Source organism: Carassius auratus, chromosome 20 (genome assembly GCF_003368295.1).
Source record: "Carassius auratus strain Wakin chromosome 20, ASM336829v1, whole genome shotgun sequence".
NCBI lineage: Eukaryota > Metazoa > Chordata > Actinopteri > Cypriniformes > Cyprinidae > Carassius > Carassius auratus.
In genome coordinates, this window is record NC_039262.1 from 12,531,993 (window position 1) to 12,553,512 (window position 21,520).

At 36.1% G+C, this 21,520-nt stretch overlaps 1 protein-coding gene across 2 annotated transcripts in view; it reads left to right on the forward strand.

Moving 5' to 3' along the window:
• The first annotated feature begins 677 nt into the window (after window positions 1-677).
• The window catches only part of LOC113120981 (intersectin-2), a 42,295-nt gene continuing 21,452 nt past the window's right edge, over window positions 678-21,520 (forward strand). For both annotated transcript variants that reach the window (XM_026291155.1, XM_026291156.1), the window contains exons 1-7: window positions 678-862; window positions 13,076-13,136; window positions 18,038-18,130; window positions 18,253-18,316; window positions 18,883-19,046; window positions 19,773-19,964; window positions 20,166-20,226. In XM_026291155.1, the coding sequence (XP_026146940.1) occupies window positions 13,130-13,136; window positions 18,038-18,130; window positions 18,253-18,316; window positions 18,883-19,046; window positions 19,773-19,964; window positions 20,166-20,226 (581 nt within the window). In that variant the 5' untranslated portion in view covers window positions 678-862; window positions 13,076-13,129. The remainder of the gene's footprint in view (window positions 863-13,075; window positions 13,137-18,037; window positions 18,131-18,252; window positions 18,317-18,882; window positions 19,047-19,772; window positions 19,965-20,165; window positions 20,227-21,520) is intronic.

The following is a 21,520-nucleotide window of genomic DNA, read 5'->3' on the forward strand; positions in this document are numbered from 1 at the left end:
AAGTAGGAGGCAGTTTTCGGGTGTTTTATACATGGAATGGAATTCATGGAATAATATTAAGAAACTGAGGTCATAGATTATATAAACACAGCTCTTAATATGACCCAGTTACTTCTATGTATAGGTTAAAGACTATTAAAGAGAAACATGCATGTTTATTTACTCTATGGTATAGGGTAAATTAATATTTATTTCCTCTTTAATATTCTATTAATATTCTAATGTACGTTCAATTCATATTCATAGTTTAATAGCCGAGTAAAACAATTTAAACCATTATGAGAAGATGACTTTAGAGTAGTTCTGGACACTTTTCAACCCAAAGCTAACTTAACTAAACCAAGGCTGGGACAGCAGCAGACGAATTTAAGATGGTTTAGTAGGCTATGTTTTACAGTGGAGTGTTTTAATACAAAATCCGCAACGTCTTGAAATACAGTGTCTGCTCAATGAAGATCTCGCTAAAATACACTTAAGATGTGCACAGATATTCATATCAGTGACTTCTAATCTCCAGGCGTGCTATTTCAGTTCAGACCCTCTGCTCGATATTTATAATCCACAGCGTGAACTTGTCACATTATTTTAGTGACATGGTATTTTGTCCTAATCCTCGTGCACATCTGTGCGCGCGAAGCTCCGCCCACCCTGCTGTTGTCAGTGACGTCAGCCCCATCATCACTTGTGGATAGTGAAACGACGCCGCAGTCCACGGTCTATTCTGCAGTGAGCAGGTACAGCCGCTCCTTCACCTGGATGCCAAAACAACACGTCTCCCGTTACCCGAGGATATTTTCGGTTACGCTGGCTCTGTTTATATGAAATCACAATAAAACTGTCGTTCTCTTTCTCGATATGCACGGTAAGCGTTTATCTTTTGCAATTAGCTACTCTATAGTGATGCTTGCTGTGAGGTTGCCGTCTATTGTAAATATAACATTTGTTATTATTCTATATGTCCAATGTTTAATGAACATTTTTAAACGCTTTCTCATTATGTCCGAGAGAAAAGAGCGCAGTTTCGAAACAAAAGCCCGAAACGTGTTCGAAAAGGAACGGAATCGCAGTCATTGATTTCAATCACATAACGGACAAACTTGTTGTGCAGGTTGTGAACTTATACAGCAACTCAATCTGGTTTAAGCTGTATAATAAGCTGAAACATAAGAGCTGGATCATTGTAAGTGTTTCTTCCCAGTGGGACGCTGAAAGAGTCGTCAGGGATGCAACACACCTGTCCCACTGCACCTGCCTCCAGGATACCTGTGTTTACAATGACTCTTATCATCCAGCCTCAGTCCATATAGAAAATCTACTTTTAGTTGGATAACAGAGGGCTCATTTATTAATAAAATTAACGCTTTTTTACATGAGTAATTTAAAAATGAGATATTTTCAGTTTCAATGAGGTCCTAGTAAATGCACTTATTAACAATGAGCAATACAACTGAGAACATAACTGATGGTTAATGTTAACTAATGTGTTATAAACAAAATAGAACCATGTTGTAAAAGCATCAAGAGGGCCAACACAACTTTGTGAGACCTAGCTGTGAGTCAGAAAATAAATTTTGGTTTCATCATGTCGTTCATTAAAGTATTACTCAGAACTTACTCATAAGATTACCTTGTAATGTGAAGTGTGACCCAGGCTATTTCCTTTGAAGGTTTTTAGATTCACAGACTGTTGTAGAAGTAGGTTATGTAGTGTGTGCCTACCGCCATATATTCTCGTAATGCTTTCCCTCCAAGGCTAGCGCTGTTCATCAAAGCACAGAGGCTACAATCTGTTTCGGTTCTTGCATCCTCTCAGTATGTGGGGCATGGGCCAGTTGCAGTAGTAAATAACCTGCGTGATGAATGCATGAGTCTGGTCAGAAGAAATATGCTGACCATCATTTATTTTCTCTTATCGGTACGGTGATAAACTCACCACTGTGAAATACATCAAGATGGCTACATTTATCATTGTCAGTTGTTGTTAATTTACTGACAGACTTGGCTTTGTATGTAATGATCTTGGGTGGCAATCAGTTGTTTTGTTTTAAAAGCATCAGTGGTCTGCAATAATGCTGTGTTGTTTTAATGTTCGCTTAGATTCTCTCTGATATTTTTGAGGCCTAATCTTTGTGTAAATGTCAGCAGAATTTATACCTTATTGCGATTGTTCTTGGAAAACGTAAATCGTTTGCAAGTCAGAATTGTAATGACATCACATGCATGCAGACAAGGACTTTATCTAAAGCATCTATGCAGATGATATTTCCTGAAAGATTAATAGTGGTAATGTTCATGTATGATGCATCATATTGCTGCGTACACTATCGTTTGGGGTCAGTACGATTTTTTGTTTGTTTGTTTTTAAAAGAAATTAACACTTTTATTCAGCAAGGATGCAGTACTTTTGATGGTGTTGTTCAGAAATATTTTTATCTGTTTCCACAAAAATATTAAGCATAATAACTGTTCTCAAACTGATTACCAAATCAGCATATTAGGCTGATTCCTGAAGGATCATATGACACTTAAAACTGGTTTAATGTCTGCCGAAAATTCAGCTTTGCATCACAGGAATAAATTACATTTAGAAATGTATTCATATAGAACGCAGTTATTTTGAAAATGCGATGAAATTTCTACAATATTACCGTGTTCTCTGCATTTTTATTAAATAAATGCAGCCTTAGAGAGCATGAGAGACTGCATTCAAAACCATTAACAAATCTTACTGATCCCAAACTTTTGAATTAGAGTGTATGTAATGTGTATGTATGAATAACCCAGAATGCACTGAAGTAAATTATTTAAAATATTGTGAATTTGTCTTTAAAATGAATTGACAATCTCAGGCAGAGATTTGCAGGCAGTATGAAGTAAGTGCCTAAGACTAAGTGTGTATGTGAATGGTTGATGTGACATGCTTTCTATTTGAGTTTCATATCTCATTCGTAAGATTTTTCACTCTTTAATGCCAACCATCCATGTTCTGTGTGAGTACTTGTGTGTGTGTGTGTGTGTGCGCAAATGTCCCAGTGGGAACAGGGTGGAGTGCCCCAGAAATATGTCTTATATGTCACACACACACACACACACACACACACACACACACACACACACACACACACACACACACACAGAGGATTGATTCCTACTAGAGGATGCTGGCTGCCCTAAATACCAATAGTAGTGTGTATGTGTGTGTGTGTGAGAGAGAGAGTTTACCAGAGAGAGATATGAAGAGGAGAGAAAGGGATAAAGAAAGGGAATGAAATGGTGTGTTGTGACAATGTGTCCTCAAAACACTTATTAATATAATCAAATCTGCGAAAGTCAAATTCTCTTGCGTCATCCAGAACACCAAAATCTCGTACTCTGAATATGAATCGAGTTACTGAGTTGCAGTTACAAAGCTTAACTACTGTTCTTGTTCACATTCAAATATAAAAAGTTTCTCTAAGGTTGCTGTGCACCTCTTCTAAGGAAAAAAATATATTCTGCTTGGAATAAGAATAATGGACAGGCTTCTCTGAACTTGTAAAAGATGTTTGCAAGTTGGATGGTGGACTTGAGTAAAATGAAGTGCAGTAGAGAAGACAAGTGGTTCCTTGAATGTGCACTTTCAAGAGAACGTGGCCCCCGCCTTCTGTGCTACTGTTTGTACAGACACGCATGCTGTGAACTGTGAGGAAAAGCATGCTAAAGGGAACTGAAGCACAAGCGTTATTAGTGTAACTCCACTTTAGATACTTATAAGAGAGGTATAAGATCTGTTGCTGCAGTTCTCCTGACTGCATTACTATTAATAAAAAAGTGTATATAGAAATGCACTTGGAGTACTTGTGACTCACTGTCATGTTTAGACAAATTCCCTTCCAGTCCGTTAATTTCATCTGGCAGTCATCTTGATAACAATATTTGGCTGCTCCTTTTTATGTGAGTAATGGAGATATTCAATACAAAACTGTACCAAACAGCTGTTTATAAACAACTCGTTTTTGTCTCATGTTTTCAGTTGTTACCGCTATTGGTAGGGTTTAGTGTAGGTGGTACATTATTTTTTAAAAAGGATAGCGCTTTACCCTTTTAGCTCCACTCACCAGACATTTCATTTTAGATCTGCCGCAACCAATGTAATTAAATGCTGCCAGATTCATGTTCATCTATTTCAGATAAAATTGATCATACTTTTAATGACATTCACTGGACATTTAACTTTAAAAGTGTCACAAAATGTACAAGAACCATCGCAATATTATTTGGCAATAACGTTTTTCCAGTGAGCCTGGGTTACAAATTTAAGCTAGTGGGATTTTTAACATGGTTTTCGAAAAGCTTTTATTAGTATTATTATTATGTATGTGAGTAAATTTATTATGTATTTTGAATAATTTTGGTCTGTGCAACATTAATTACACACAGTAATATCTCAAACGTGTTTTTTTAAAGCTGCTGTTTAAAAATGTGCTTAACTGTTGCTAAATAAGAATATTGAGCTGATGTTTTTGACTAATCATACATGTAGGGCAACATCTTAACATTTTAAAACACAAATTGTTTCCAAATTTCTTGGTTAAGGTGTGCTTTTTGAATAAAATTAGTGATGTAAAACTTCTTCAAGCAGTATTAACGGAGCGAATTAGCCTCCCATTAGCGAATAAGCCCCAAATTGACACAAATTAAGTAGTGTACATGCAGTTTACATCTTTTTAATGGGGATAAAAACAGAAATCTTCAAAATGAAAAGATTTAGTTTCAACAATGGCTATAAATTCAGCAAGAAAATCTGAAAACAGTGGTATAGTAAAATAAGTACTATAGTATTAGCATTCATAGAACAGCATTCATTTAGCTGTCTCGCTTTTCACTTGTGAATGCCCTGCTGTTTATTTTGCCAGCGTCTGGAGATAAATATAAGTCTGCTAATCATACGGATATAATATAGAGATTTGCCTCTCTGTTTAAGTTTGTGTTGGTGTTTTGCTGTTCCCTTTTTCACCTCTGCAGCATCATTCAGTAGGCTACAACTCTCTGAATGGCTAGTGTGGTCTCTGCTGGCATGTTTCATATGCTTGTTTCCTGTTTGGACAGAGGAGTCCTTATTCCCCTTCTTTGCACAAAGCATTCTGGGTAGTACACTCAAAAACAGACATGTGCTGTGTGAGGAGAGTGATATGTTGAATGCTGATTTGCCAGTGCCGCAGGTGTCCATCACTAGCATTTCAAGGGACATTTGTATTAGGTTGTGCAAGATGAAGTGAAGTACTGTAGAAGGATGGCACAGACAGTCCTTTTGCACAATGAAAGAGAGAGGAAGGTTTCTAGGAGAACACGCACCGGTAGAATTTCGAGTTACCTGTTGTTTCTGCCATGAGTATTGCTGATTATGAGGTTTGGGACTGTTTTGACTGAAAGATTTTGGACGGGGTGGCGTGTTAGTCTGTTTGTGTATGTAAAGGAGAGCTTATATCATGTTCATGGCTGGAAGGCTCAGACTCTGTTTGCAGTTGTAACGCCAACTCTGGTCTTACACATACAGAAACACACATTCACACTGCATGCATAATAGTGATATTGTCCATACTGACGCAAATGAGGAAGTGTTCAAGGTAACAATTGACAATTAAAGGCTTTGTAGTACCCCACAGTAAGACTCAATACCCAATTCAATACTCCTTTTGAGAACAAACCAGAAATGTATCTTATTAAGCATGCTTAATGTAGTCATTATTACTCTTTCAAACAATCTATGCTATAGGTAAAAAACAAACTCAGCAAGCAGCTTAATCTCTGAATTGGACATTAAATTAAAGATATTTAAAGTTAAGGAAATAGGAAATCTACACATAAATATATATCATAGGCATATAAAATATTTACTATTTTTTTGTGTATGTAAATTATGTATGAACAAGTGTAATTTGTATAACTGTTGACAGCCTTAATATAGACTTATTTATATTTTTACATATATACAGTATATATATATATATAGTTTTTAAACTACAACTTCATAGTATAGATTAATATAATAATTACTATATATAGTTTCATGATAATAATCTTTATTTCAGGTATGTACATTTAGGTTTATCATCCAAAAGTTTCATTTTATTGGTTTCCACAATTCACGATCTTGGTACCAATGCATTATTTTAGAAATACACCATAAAATATACAGTATCTTCCTCTCCATGTTTATACTAATGAAACCCCTTGGTTGTTATAAAGAGACTAATTGATTCAGAGAAGGGGCAGTTTCTGACTTTATGTCTCTCTGTCTTTGTAGTGACCAGTTTTTGTATTTGTGCAGCCCAAATCTCAAGCAATGTTTTCTCAGAGCTTCGGGGAGACATATTTGTGTGGGTGTAAATAGAAATGTTGCTGCTGCCCATCTTAAATTTATTGTGAGACTTACCGTGAGACTCACAGTGACTTTAACTCCAGTTAGAAAGAGCATTGCATAGATGAATGTGGGGATTCACTCCAAATTATTGCTCTGTTTACAGATTTTAAGAGCCATTCCTGAAATCACAGAGTCTGGCTTTTTAAGTAAACTACTGTCAAGACAGGCAAAAAAAAGAAAAAAAAAAACCTAACAGTGTTACTTGTGTTAGCATTTGATTGGTCCTGTGTGAATTCAGATATAGAATGTGGTTTTCACTCATAGAATAGGATTAAGCACTCAGAATAAGAGTGACAATGTATTTAGCTGCAGTGTGTACGTGGCAAGAAAAAGCAAGAGAGGTATATTAGAGTTACTCTAATAAACATGGATCTGCAGGCTGTGCTACAAGATCACTGATGTACAAAGTCCTCTCTTCTTTTTCTCTATGTTCATCTCTGCAGCATTAGATAGAGAGATCCAATTTAATATTCAATCTAGTTTAGTCTACATGAGAACAGTGAAATTGAGAATGGAATTTAGAGAGCAGTTTTTAATAAGCAATTCATCCTGGGTCCATTACACCTCTGAACCTCTCATCCACATCCCGAGCCCGAGCCACATCTCTAGAGCACAAGATGTTCTAGAAAAAATTCCCTCCCTGATTCCCATAAACACTTCAGTTATCGTGAACAATGTGTCTGAATGGACTGTGGATGATATTTGTTTGTCTGTGAGGTTTTATGCAAATTATTTGGAGGATTATATAAACTGATTTAGAAATTAATCAGAATATTCCCCCTGTTCAACTAGTAATGACATGTAAATGTCAGGTATTGACTATGTGCATATAAATGAGCTAAGAATTCCATGACTGTGTGTTTTTTCTTTGACATTTAGTTTTGTGTTTTCAGTGGATGTTTTATATATATATATATATATATATATATATATATATATATATATATATATATATATATATATATACACACACACACACACACACACACACTGAACAAAAGTTGAACAGTCACTTTAGCTTTGAACATCATGTTTAAATCTCTCTTATACTCTCTAATATGTAATAGGGAAGTTTTTCTGCAAATATTACCCAGAGCCTGGAATTTATAATAATTATGACTTTCTCTTGTTCCTAAAGATAATTATTTTAAGTTCAATGATAAATGGCAATTGGATATCCTTTTTTTATGTTTTAGTTTTAGCTTTATCAAAAGGAAAACTGGAGCATATATTAATGCTAATTCCCTTATATTGACCTCTGGAATAAAGTCCCAGTTTAGGCCCTAAATTAAATAATTGGATTAAACTGAATTAGAAGAATGTTTGTCTGTGTATGTAGGTATGTGGATGTGGTCTGTATATGTGTGATAAAGGGCTTTGTCTTTGTGACTGAGATCCACTTCACCTTCTTCTCATATTGAGTCCACTAGCTTGATGACTTGCATGTTGAACCGTGTATGTTATTGTGTGATATATTTAAAGGGATAGTCCACCCAAAAATTCTGCCATTAATTACTAACCCTCATGCTGTTGCAAACCTGTAAGACCTTCGTTCATCTTTGGAACACTAATTAAGATATTTTTTATGAAATCTGAGAACTATCTGATCCTGCATAGACATTAAGGGGACTACCATGTTCAAGACCCGGAAAAGGTAGTAAGGACATTGTTAAAACAGTCCATGTGACATCAGTGGTTCAACCTGAATTTTTATGAAGCTACGACAATACTTTTTGTGTGCAAAGAAAACCAAAATAATGACTTTATAAAAAAAATTATATTCTTGTCAGTCTTCAATGCACATTACGTAAAGAAAATGAATTGTTGAATGTGGGGGTTCATTTTTGCTTTCTTTGAGCATAGAGTATTCTCGAAGCTATGGGTTGCAACAAATTATTATTTTGATGATTTATCTAATGATTATTACAATGATTAATCGACATTGTTGATTATTTCACAGATTAATCAGTAGGCTTTGTTCAATTGTACAATTACATAAAATATTGAGTTATACTTATTCTAACTAATAAATAAGGCAATCATTTCAGCTCTTCAATCTTGAAAAGCTCTTGAAATTCTCTAGAATTTCAAACATTTATATATAAATGTTACGTTATATATTTATACTATTGTACAATTAGTTGAAATTGTTATGCAGTTTTTTTTTTTACAATACAAATATTTGGCACACAAAATGAGATGATAGACAGAGACATTCTTTTGTAATTCATATGGATATGGAACAAAATAATAGTGATAAGACTTAGATTAATATTATTTAAAACATTAGCTCTCTTAAAACACCTTATATTGTTATAATGATGAAAACTGTGCTGAGCTAGATTAATCTTTAATCTTTGCCAATAAAACTATAACTTTAGTGTAATAAAGTTTTTTAAATTAATACATTTTTTTTTTTTTTGCATTTAGTAATAAAAGATTTTTAGGTTGCTCCACAATGGATAGCTGATTTATAACAGAAAATGTCAAGGACATAGTTTTTTTCATGTTTAATACTGTAAAGCTGCTTCCTTTAAATCAGTCTCATGTATAAAGCACTATATAAATAAACGTGATGTGAATGCCGATTGCAGAGCTCCTGCAAACATTCACGCATTGCTATGATCAGATGCTTTCTTAACTGCTGTTGTCTCACCTCTGTCATTTTTGTTTTTGAGAGCATCTGGTTCAGCTGTGTTTACGCTCTGACCCTCATAAACTGTGTTTGTCTTCTTCTCTTGAACTGCATCCGGGTTGGCTGAATTACAGTCTTGCACTACAGCGTAACAATGGTCAAGCCATGTTACTGCAAGCCTTTACATTAGGTCAAATGAGGTCAAATGGCTATTCGACAACAAAAATATTTGTCGACTATTATTTATTGCCGACCTTGTCGATAATGTCGACTAATCGTCTCAGCCCTTGCAGACTTGTAGCTTCATAAAATTAGTTGAACCATTGATGTCACATACCTTTCTGGACCTTGAACGTGGTAGTTGCGGTATTGTCTATGCAGGGTCTTGGATTTCAATGAAAATATCTTAATCTGTGTTCCGAAGATTAACGAAGGTCTTACAGGTTTGGAACGACATGAGGGTGACCAATTAATCACAGAATTTTTTTTTTTTTAACTATCACTTTAAAACTGAAAGAGATAAATGCGATTACAGCGAATATTAATAATGATAATATATTTTTTGTGTTTTATTATTATTTAAAGCAGGCATTGAGTGAGGTGATTGGACAGAAGGTTTAATATGAAATGCAAAGTACGGCAAAGTAAAAGACTGAAGAGCATTCTTATGTTGTAAAAGCAATCACAGCAGCCTAAAGAAGTTTGGAGTTTCAGTGTTAGACCACAGATTCTGTCTGCCTCAGCTTTCAGCTCTTTAATCTATCCATCAGTCTATTAACCCTCCATTTATTGATTTGTAATGGACTCTTTATTTGCACAAAATAGATTAGTAGGGGACGAGAACCCTGGGTCACACCTTCAGTCTCATTACCTCCATCTCTCTTCTCTTCTGCATCAAATGGCAATCTCAAGAGTGTCAGCTCATATTAAGAAGAACACTACAAAGATGTTATAACTTAGTGTGTTTTTAAGCATTTCCACAGTCTGAATGAACCACAATTAGGCCTAAATACTTTTACTATTATTATTGCTGATTTTAAAAGTAAGTTTGATATGCCAAAAGGCTTTCCTTTAACTTTGGAAATGTTTTATAATGAGCGAGATCAATCAAAGCACATGTGATGGATGGATTTAAGGTCAAACATAAGCTTTTGATTCGACTTCATGACACGAAACCCGAGATGAACAGTCCTTTATATCTGATCCCTTCAGTTACACTGTAATGATACTGTTAACCTCTGTAGTCTGCAGAAATGAATGATACTCTGCTGTTCATGAATCATATTCGGAGATATAGCTCTAAGCACATAAGCCTTGGTACTGCTTAATGCAAAACTGATGATGCCTCTCTTCTTCATTCGCATTATAAATTAGATAGAACAATGAAGTCTAGACACAAAGCAATGGGAAAAGAGAGAGGAAAACAATATTTGGAGAGTACATATAGGGATTTAAACTCAGGTTACTTTTTATTAAGGCTTTTGGACTTTAGAAAAAGGAGCAGAACTTGTAGATCTTTTGCACTGTGCTGTTTTGCATAGTTTTATCTGTTCATTCTGTTGGGTGACATTTTCAACTCTAGTAACTTGCTGTTATTGCATCGCAGAGGTAACAAAAGGTACTGTATACTAATGGTGTGAAATCATTTACTATCTAAAATGTGATTAATGCATAAAAGCAAAGATAATCCAGCAGTCAACAGAGCTCTGATTCTCCCGGGAGCCATAAAAGCAGCACAACACAGTGCAATGCAATAATGCAGAGCTGTTTTGTAAGTGCGGACATGCTAAGCTGTTTGTGGCATTGTAAGTTGAGACTGTTGTGCTAAGCAGACAAAAAAAAAAAAAAAAAAAAAAAGGAACATTACATATGAAAGTCTTTGTTTTTGTCAGTTATTAATGCTAAATGTAACTGAAATTCCTACTGTGAAAGGAAAGCGCTTTTTGCAGTGTAAAGAGCTTTGAAAATCTGTTTCTAACCAACATTTTTAACCAAGAAGGATTGTAAAAACTATGATAATTTATTAATATTGGAGTAAATGTAAAGTTTTATGCTGTAAGTCTAAAGTAATATTTCATTTTGAGCGTCTAAACCTTTCATATATCAGTGTGAGGGTTTTTTTAAATATTTTTTTTTATAAGAAATTAGTTCATTTCTGAGCCATTAAGCAAATCAAATTCAGAGACAAGAACTAATTCTTATCTTCGAATTTGAATGGCCTAATGACTCAGAAACTGGGCTTGACTGATAATACCAAATACAGTGATCTGTAGGACATTAGAAGTGAGTAATTGTGGTGCATAGTATATTCTCAGCCAAATGATAATCAGATATTTGCTGCCTGGATGTAGTAGACTGATCAGTATTAGAGAAAATGAGCAAGAAGAGGTTTGTGCGCTACTTGAGTCACTGGCATGCAAGACTAATGAGAAGTTGAAAAAGTAGATTCAAATACTCCCAATGCTGCAGGAAAATTTGCTGACAGCTGAAGTGCAGAGACGTGCTGATTTGTATACTAATGCACTCTAGCATAACAGAGCAGTTATTGAAAGATGTAATATTTTGTCTCTCACTCCTGGGTGGATAACAACCGAGCCGCACCACTACTGCCTCCCCCATAGCAGCTGAAATACTGCCAATCCGTTTGAAAACATTCCAGTGACTTCCATTTAAAAATAAAAGATAAGTTATGGAATTTGAACTTAAATCAACTATGTGAAAATGGCTCTAAAGTGACCATTAGACAGACTGATGCTGAACTGTTTAAATATCTTTTTCTTTGGGAATGCTACACAAAAATGCAGTCAACATTACTGTAACTGATGGATTACTTTTCATAAACCTGTATGTTGCCTGCAATTACGTAAACTGTCAAGTATATAAAAAGGTAAACTCATTTGAAGTAGGCCTACTTTAAAACATTGCCTTAAGCTGTGCTCTCTTGTAAACAAATATATTAGTGTGTAATGTCACTGACTAAATCACCTTCCAACTTTTTTTAGTGTTTGTTTGTACACATGAAACTTTCTCGCACTGGTGACAGTTTAACTAGGAAGAATCTGTCTCTAGCCAGGTTCTACAGGTTTACAGCTTTTAGGCAAAATGAAAACAGTTCTTCTGCAGTACATGCAACTATGAAACTAAATATGCACACAGTCAGTGTTTGGGATTGACTTACTGATTGGGGTCACTTTATGAAATTTTTTAATGAATAAACAAATACATTTATTTAGCAAGGATTTATTAAATTGATCAAAATGACAGTAAAGACATTTTATGATGTTACAGAAGATTTATTAAGATTAAAAGCCTTAACATTTGTGACTGTTTTCATTTGTGAATGCATGCAGCACATAAAACAAAAAAGGAAAAAAGGACTATTTAGAGTACTATATAGTACTTCAAGGACTGACAACCTGCTGCTGTGTGAATGTAGCTGTGGTCACCGCAACTCTCACCCTTACTGGACTTCTAGATTTTTTCAGTAAGTGTTTAAACGGGCTCAGACCTCCTCAGCTGTAATGGGAGTTTGTTTCGCTTGTGTTTGTTCAATCTGTCCATGGAGCACTGTCTCAGATTTAGCTGTGAGACGCAGGGCTGATTTCCCAGAAAGAGCTTTAGAGCAAAGACAGAGACCAACAGTTGCTTTGCATTAGGCGAAAACGCACTGGCACAATCAATATCCTGTTTGTGTGTGAGTGCGTGATGGAGCAAAGGGGATGTGGCTTGTTGTATGTGTGTGTGTGTGTGTGTGTGTGTGTGTTTTGGCAAACAACATGATTGAGTATAAGAGGAAAATGGATAGAAACAATGGCCAAAATGTTCAAGAGCAGTTGAGAAGAGGTGCATCTCCCTCTGTCCATCCTTTAAAAGCCCTCTTTTCCATTCTCATTACTCTCTACTTGTTCTCTTCTTACCATTTTATCCTTTTCACTTATTCACAGTCTCTCTCTCACTTCACCTCTTTCTATTCCCATCATAGTGTGCCCTCTGTTGCTTGTCTGCTTGTAAAATCCTTTCTTTCTCTGTTTCTCCAGATGAGTATTAGCCAGCCGGTCGAGTAGAGGGTCCCTCACATCCCACCTGCAGTCATGAATGGTAAGAACACAGCTCTTTTGTGTGTCAGGGGCATGGATTAAAAAAAAATCCCATGATCATTTACTCACCCTTATGTCTTTTAAAACTCATATAGTGTTCTGTCTTCTGTGGAACACAAAAGGAGATGTGTAGGAGAATGCTCAAGCTGCTCTTTTCCACACAATGAAAGTACTGTAAATGTTTTCCATGACTGCCAAGACTTGACTTTTGATGAATCACTTAAAAATGTCACTTCATTTTTTTTAAATAGAGATCTGTCATATGAACCATTTTTATGACCATTTTAGTGTGGAGCTTGTCAGCTTCTGGTCTCCATACACTTTCATTATAAAAGGGAGCAGCTCTGACAATTTCTTATGTGTTCTGCAAAAAGAAGGTCATACAGATTTGGAACAACATGGGGGTGAGTAAATGATGACGAAATGTAATTTTGGTTGAACCTATGCCTTTAAAAGGATGAAGGATGAAGGAGGCTATGGAGAAAAATTCAGATGCAGCTCATTTGGCTTCTGAGCTGAATCATTACAGCATAGTTCATTGCAGAGCTGCACTTATGAGAAAAACATGAGAAGTTCTTGTGTTGTTGAATCTTCTAAGGCTGAACAGACTCTTAGTGATCAGACTGTTCATATTTTTGAGATTCAGCGCAGGGTTTGTACAGAACACACCCAGTTGAAAGTTGTTAAAGACTGCTTCCTTATTTATATAGGGACAGACTAATATTTGCTAAACTCTTTAAAGGAAATTTTTATTCAAAATTACCTAGATGAGGTACCTTTTGTAAGTATGTGTAATATTTTTACAACTTAATATTTTTGGTGAAATAAAATAAGGTAAATTTTTTTTAATTTGATACATTTGAATGTTACAACATGGACCACATTTGTAGGTTAAAGGAAATCACTCCATCTCTTTTCTAAATGCATATTATTGATTTTATCATGAATGAATAATCTATGCATATGTTAAACTTCCATCCGCTTAAACCCTGTCCCTTACAATCGATGGCAAGCTTTTTGATATGCCTCCATCCAATAAAAAACGATGATTTGGACCTGCCCTACATTTTTTCTTCTTAATAATCAATTTCACTCAGATGTATGTCTCGATGAAGAAGAAAAGACTGTCACTACTTCAGTTACATCGCAATTGTGGTGGCACCATTCTACAGTGATGGTAAAGCATAGTAATACAGTACCATGGTTACTTTAAATGATACCATCATACTGAATCGCTATAATATTAATATTTAATAGTTTTTACATGGTACTTCATTCAATGTCATAGTTTTACAATGGTATACTGTATTACCTGCAAAAAAGAATGCAGTGAACGATACTTTGAATAAAAGCGGCAAACAAATTCTGTACAATGAATGAATATCAAAATTAGGGGTTAAATGACTTCAGATTTTTAAAAGTCAACATTTATGTGAGCGTCGACTAGTCGTTGATGACGTCATTAATGAACAAATAAGCCAGAACCTGGAGCTGAGACTCGAACACCTTGTGCACAGCTACGGCATATGACACAGCGCTGCTGCTCATTTTTATCAATTCTTTTGTCTTTGGGTCATTATGATTCTCACAGATTTCTGCTCGTTCTAAATCAGATACTTGCTTGTGGGAATAAATTCTACGCCGATTAACTTACCTGCACAATAAGGTGTTTTAAATGTGCATTCTCCTTCTCAATTTCAACCATCCAGATGGTATAATCACGCATGTCTTGTGGAGTTCTTTCGGAGTATGCATTTATTCGGTCGACTAGTGTATTAGTTGACTAGTCTATGCAGCCCCTATAATCAAAATCCATTTGTATTCCAAAAAATGTGTAATACCTTTATAGTTGTTTGTGAGTTAAATCTGAAGGAGCCTTTCAAATGTACTGATTGAGACACTCGTCTGATGTGGTTCATGTCAGCTCTTGTTCAGGTTTTTATAAAATATTCATCTTTCAGTCCAAGATAACTAGAGAAAGAGAGCAGGCAGGGTGAGTGGAGTTTGTTTAATATCTTGAGTGTGTTTTGATGTGTGATTTTAAAGTGAAGTAAAACTGAAGCATTTATTCTTTAGCACAATTTCCTGGCTTTTAAGAAAATAATAACAAATATTTGTTGAAGGCTGCACGATGATGGTGGTGGTAAAAGTAGGAAAAGCTGAGGTTGTAGGTTTAAATACTGCTGGTAGGTTCCTGACATAAGTCATATTTGTGTAAATAGCTATATACTGTGGGCTGAAGCTAAATTGCTTTATCATTCCAAATAAATGCTAATATCAGCACTGTAAAGAACATTTTGGACATTTTCAGGAATGTGTTTGTGTGTGTGTGTGTGTGTGTGTGTTTGTCTGCAAGCTTATTTTGTCTCTGCGAATACTTGTTCATTTGTTTATGTAGTGGTTAATCCTCTCAGTGCTTTTGGTAAAGGGTTGCCTCTTCACGGTTTAATGAGCCTGGAAGTGCAAAGTGAGAAACCGATATTGTTTGCTTATAATGTTTGGTATTTTTGGATGCTTTAAGTTTATATGCTTCTGTAAATTGCATATATCAGCTGGGATCTTAAATTTGTGTAGTTGTTTCTGTCTTGAGCGCTAATGCTAAATGCAAACCTACTAAATCTTCGAAACAGAGAAGCACTTACTCTTACCACATTAATTGCTAATTGGGCCTGAATTAGTTATAAACCTCAAGTAAATGCTTCACTGTGTGGCCTGGAGTGATTAAAATTTCCCAAAGGAGCACCTGAACACACCAGACTGCCTGATTCCCACACTGACACAGTCCGTTGCCAAATGACCTGATTGTGGAACCGTTTGTCCTTGAATACTGTGTAAAATGTATTCATGCTTCTGCTTCATGAGCTGTGTCCCAACAATTCCACCAAAAATGTAAATATGTCCTGGGTTCTGCTTTTAGGCTCACTGACTTAACATCGAGGATCCTCAGTGTCCTTGTAGTTACTGCCTTTGGTATCATATGTGCTTCACAATAGAATGACATTGCAGTGAAAAATAAGATGTTGCTTTGTTATTGCAAATAGTTTTAGCACAAATCAGCCTACAGTAAATCAGTTTTACAATGTAAAATATTTTTTCATTGTTTAGAACATTTCAGATTCACCATCAAGACATTGGCTCCCATAAGGACAGGGCCAGATTAATGTATTAATAAAATAAATCTGCTGACTGTTAAACTACTTATAAATCATAGTCGTGTGAGTGAATATTCAAAGTACTATTGATTTCTTTAGAGTTTAATATTTTTTTTATCTAGTGCTACTAGTTTGTTGAAAGTTGGACTAATTGCTCCTTTTATGTCATAAAAAGTAGCTCCATTTTCCTGAAGTAAAGGCTGATTATCTCAAACTGTCAAACAGCTTTTATCTTTTGTTGAATGAGCTAAATTAATGTGAAGAAAGACATCACATGAATCCACAGACCTGCGCTTAATTAATCATGATGGCCTTTTTCAGAATCTTAGCTCTGCTGACAATGCAGGAATCGTGAGCTGAAAGTAGTTTGTTTCCTCCCCAGAGAAAAAGAAAGGCTGAGAAAGAAAGAATGAACAAGAGGGAGTGTTAACATTTTGCCCCATTCTTTCATTACAGGAATAGTTCACCCAAGAGTTATAATTTGCTAAAAATGTACACTCAGATGTAGATGAGTTTGTTTCTTCTTTGCACCAAATTTGGAGAAATTTAGCATCACTTGATTTCTAATCGATCCTCTGCAGTGAATGGGTGCCATCAGAATGAGAGTCCAAACATCTAATAAAAACATCACAAAAATCCACAAGACTCTGGCCCACCACTTAATATCTTGTGAAGGAAAAAATAAATATAAAAATAAATTAATTTTTAAGATGTTTTTAACTTCCTCTATTCCTAACATTGCTTTCTGCTTTCCCCACTTAATAATCGTCCATTCTAAAACAGGAGAGAAATATGCACAGTTCAGTTTTGTGCTGCACATTGGCAAGTTGAAATGGAATAAAGTTAAAATTCCTTAATGAGCATTTATTTCTTACATAGATGCAGCTTTTCACCTACATAAGACATTAATTGATGGTCTTGAGTTGGTGGATTATTGTGCTGTTTTATAAAATGTTTGGATTTTTATTCTGACGGCACCCATTCACTGCAGAGGATCAATTAGTGAGTAAATGCTGTAATTCTAAATGTCTCAAAATTTATTCCAATGAAGAAACAGTCTCATCTACAGTGGGTGGACAGCCTAAAGGCCCTTTTTACCGTCGCACGTACTGCCGCCGCGGCGTCTGTAGAATGCATTTGCAGCGTTTGACCGCTGGGTGGCGCCTTAACCACAAGTTATCAAACAAGCGCATCAAAGCACATTTTCGCAAATAGACGTCAGTTTTGCCTCTCTGATGTGTTACATTTGACAGCTTCAGTATGTCTTGGGTGGCCTAAGTGTGAGTAAATTTTCATTTCTGGATGAACTATTCCCTCAACTATATAAAGTTCCTTTTTGAAGGAATCCACATAGTCAGAGCAGCTACACAGCTGATTGACTCACTTTGAGCATTTTAATTGGAGCAAGTTGTTATTGGACACTGACATTTTTGATAGATCTTTGCCTACTGCCTCTGCGAGACATCATGGTTCACAATAAATAGGAAATAATTATTAATGGCACTGTCATTCCATTTAAATAAGTAAAATGTGCAGCCTCTCTCCAGCCAGACATCTCTAATGCCTGGATCACACAAGCCAACAGCCTTTGTCAAAGAAACAGACAAACTCGAAGAGAACTGGCAGGAGCTTCAAGACCCAGAAAGGAGAAACACAACAGCTGATCCAGGATGAGATTTGAGAAGACCGAATATAATAATCAAAAGAAATAACGTTTGTTTCACTTTCTCTGTCCCTGTCATTGTCGCAGTTGGTTTTAATATTTGGGCTATAACTCCAGAAGAGAGGGGGAAACATGACAAACAGTTTGACTCTCTGGCACCCACTCTGGGTTATTTGTCAGGTAAGAGCACACACATACATACACCACTGTTCATACACGTCACCCAAAACCTTTGTAAGGTGGTGTATGAACATGCAAATTATCCTCTATATATACTGCACATAATTTTTCTTTCTTTCTAGGAGATCAAGCTCGAACTTTCTTCCTACAGTCTGGTCTTCCCACAGCAGTCCTAGCAGGCATCTGGTAAATATACACACATGTACACACACCCTTAATGTACACACACACTAAATCCAGTTTCAGATAACTGTATAACCCTTCCCATTTCTTTCATCTCTAAGATCATTTAAGTAGCATTTTCATTAGTTGCACTTTCTATTTTTGACCCCATTGATATATTTATGTTCCTATGTGATTGTGTTTGCCATTTCAGGATATGTCATAATACATTTTAAATGAATGTGTGTGGGACAGTGTGCAATTGAAGCCATCTCTGGAGGGTGGTGGTTCCCAAAAGTAACCTCTTCCTGTCTGTGGTTAGTCTACTGGTGTAAACACTGTCGCCCATCCACAAACAGGATGTAGATTTACTGATACAGGATACAGAATGTCTGATTTGAGTTTATAGTGTTTGCTTGTTCTAAAATTCTCTTGTTCTTAAATAAATATGGTAGCATAACAAGATCTGAGGCCACAATAATGCTGGTCAGTCATCACAAACCAACTTCTGTGTTTTTCCGTGGGGATTTTCCTAGCAATTAGTGCTCTGTAAGCCGTTTTGATGAGAATATCTGCTGCCTTTATTTCAGGGCATTGGCGGATATAGGAAAGGATGGAAAGATGGACAGATTGGAATTCTCCATTGCAATGAAACTAATTAAACTGCAGCTGCAGGGTCAACCCCTCCCGTCCAGCCTGCCAATCATCATGAAGCAGACACCTACCCATGTTATGACACCATCATTACGCTTTGGTATGAGTTAATAACTAGTTATGTAACGCCATGTGAGGTTTGTTTGCTGTGTTAACAGGTTTACTGAGCCTCATACTACAGGTTGGGACACACATACTACAGGTTTTGAAGATGAGGAAGACGTACTAAGACATATAATATTATTTTAATATAAAATCTCAGAAATGTGTAACTGTACGAGCTGTCTGTCTAATACTATGAAATAAATAAATAGATGAAAAAGCTAAACTTAAAACTTAAGTGAAAATTAGAAATGTTGTCTTGGCAACTAATTGAATAATGTTAAGTTGAAGTAGGCCTACAAACATTACTAAGACTGAAATAAAAAAGTAATATTAATAAATATTAGGATAGAATATAAATAATAAGAAAAATTGCATTTAAATAGAATATTATTTATTTATATAAATAAAAACATTTACAAATAAAACACTAAAATCATTTTTAATACTAAATGTGAATGTACAATGTGAAAATGTGTTATTTAACATGATATTTTGCATTGCATTATTTTTTTAATATTTTAAAAATGATTCTAAACCGAGCGTTAGATGATAGCAAAAGTAGAAGAAATGCATAAATGAGCATGAACAGCTAAAAATCCAGTATACAGTATAGTAAAATGTGACATCCATACAAATTAATATCAAATCAGCTGACAATCAATATGGTACAAGTATATCACATAGAAATTATCCTATTTAATCTGGCTTTGATGTGTTTCAGGTATGGGCTCCATGCCAAATCTGTCTGCCATGTCAGTGATGCCCATCCTAACTGCCATCCCCACAGCCCCTGTTATGACCCCTTTGGTTCCTGTACCCACCGTGATGTCAGGACCATTGCCTCAGATGCCCAACTCTCTCAGTGTGCCAGCTTTACCTAACGGCAATGCAACTCTCCTCACACCAACACCAGGTACTGTAACACCTTCTATCCTAAATTCATGCACAAAGTGCAATCCACCATTTTGCACAAGTTAGCATTCAGTATGCATGTACTAATAAATCTACTGTAGATGCAATGAGACTCAAACATTGATATATTGCGTAATCTATAACACAGTTACAAAGTTTGCATTTGCTTTAAGTAATTCTCTTTCTTCTGTTAACATTCCAGCATTCTCAGTCTCCAGTGGATTGAGTAAATCTCACTCGCTCTTGGACCTTGGCTCTAGCAGGTGTGAAGCATGCATACTAAGTTCAACGCCGATGTTTGTATTAGAGTTGGGTGTAATATCTGTTGCATGCAAGTGTTTGAGCGTTTGTTTCAGTGATAGCAAAAAAAAGACAGTGATTTTCTTAGAACTGTGCTCTGAGACACCCTGTTACTCTGGGCTTGTTTTGCCAGCACTAGAAGTTTGTAGTAAATAAGAGTGTGTTTGCTGACAGAGTGCTTGAATAGCACAGCTGTCTCCTTGAATCTTAATAGGATCTTGTTAGGGTTCCTCTGAGAGTCATCCGTCCTCCACACGTTTGTAAAGAATCCTGTAATAAAGGATTATTTAAACAGTGCCTGAATGAATTTGGGTCTAAGGCTGTATACATTTAACATTTAAGTCGTGGCCTAATGGTTAGAGGGTTGGACTCCCAATCGAAGGGTTGTGAGTTCTAGTCCCGGGCCGGCAGGAATTGTGGGTGGGGGGAGTGCATGTACAGTTCTCTCTCTACCTTCAATACCATGACTTAGGTGCCCTTGAGCAAGGCATTGAACCCCCAACTGCTCCCCGGGCGCCGCAGCATAAATGGCTGCCCACTGCCCCGGGTGTGTGCTCACAGTGTGTGTGTGTGTGTTCACTGCTCTGTGTGTGTGCATTTCGGATGGGTTAAATGCAGAGCACAAATTCTGAGTATGGGTCACCATACTTGGCTGAATGTCACTTCACTTCACTTTATACATTTGGAATGATTATCTTGGCAATATAGAGTTAGGCAACATCATGTATGTCGCAGTCATTTTAATGCACTTTTTATTTAGCCATAAACTTGCCTAAGTTTCCATTTCCATGACATCTGTCCGTTTTAAAGAATTGTTTCAAATTTTAACTCAAAAGAGTGAAAAATCTATATTTCTGGCTACACTGCTAAGCCTTGTGTTGCAAATATGTGTTTGTTTTAGTTTGTAAGGGTATTAGCCAATCACCAGGATGATATCTCACTCTCTGAACCTCTCATCCTGTTCTGTCTGTCATTCCAGCGCATGCCGAAATGCAGAAGGCTGCTGAATCCTGTTAGTGTTATCTCAGAATATTTAAAAATCAGTAAACTGACAGCAGTGAGTCAGAATACTGCGGAATTGCTCATAACTATGAGTGTTAATTATGATTTTAATGGCCCTGGTAGTGGTAATTACTGCACTAACAAGGATTCAACAAATGTTGCTCAGACATATCAATTGTTTAAAGTATAATGTCACAGCAGAATCTTACAGCACTAAAGGAAAAGCTGTTCCTGCAGCTAGCCTGAGACCAGTTG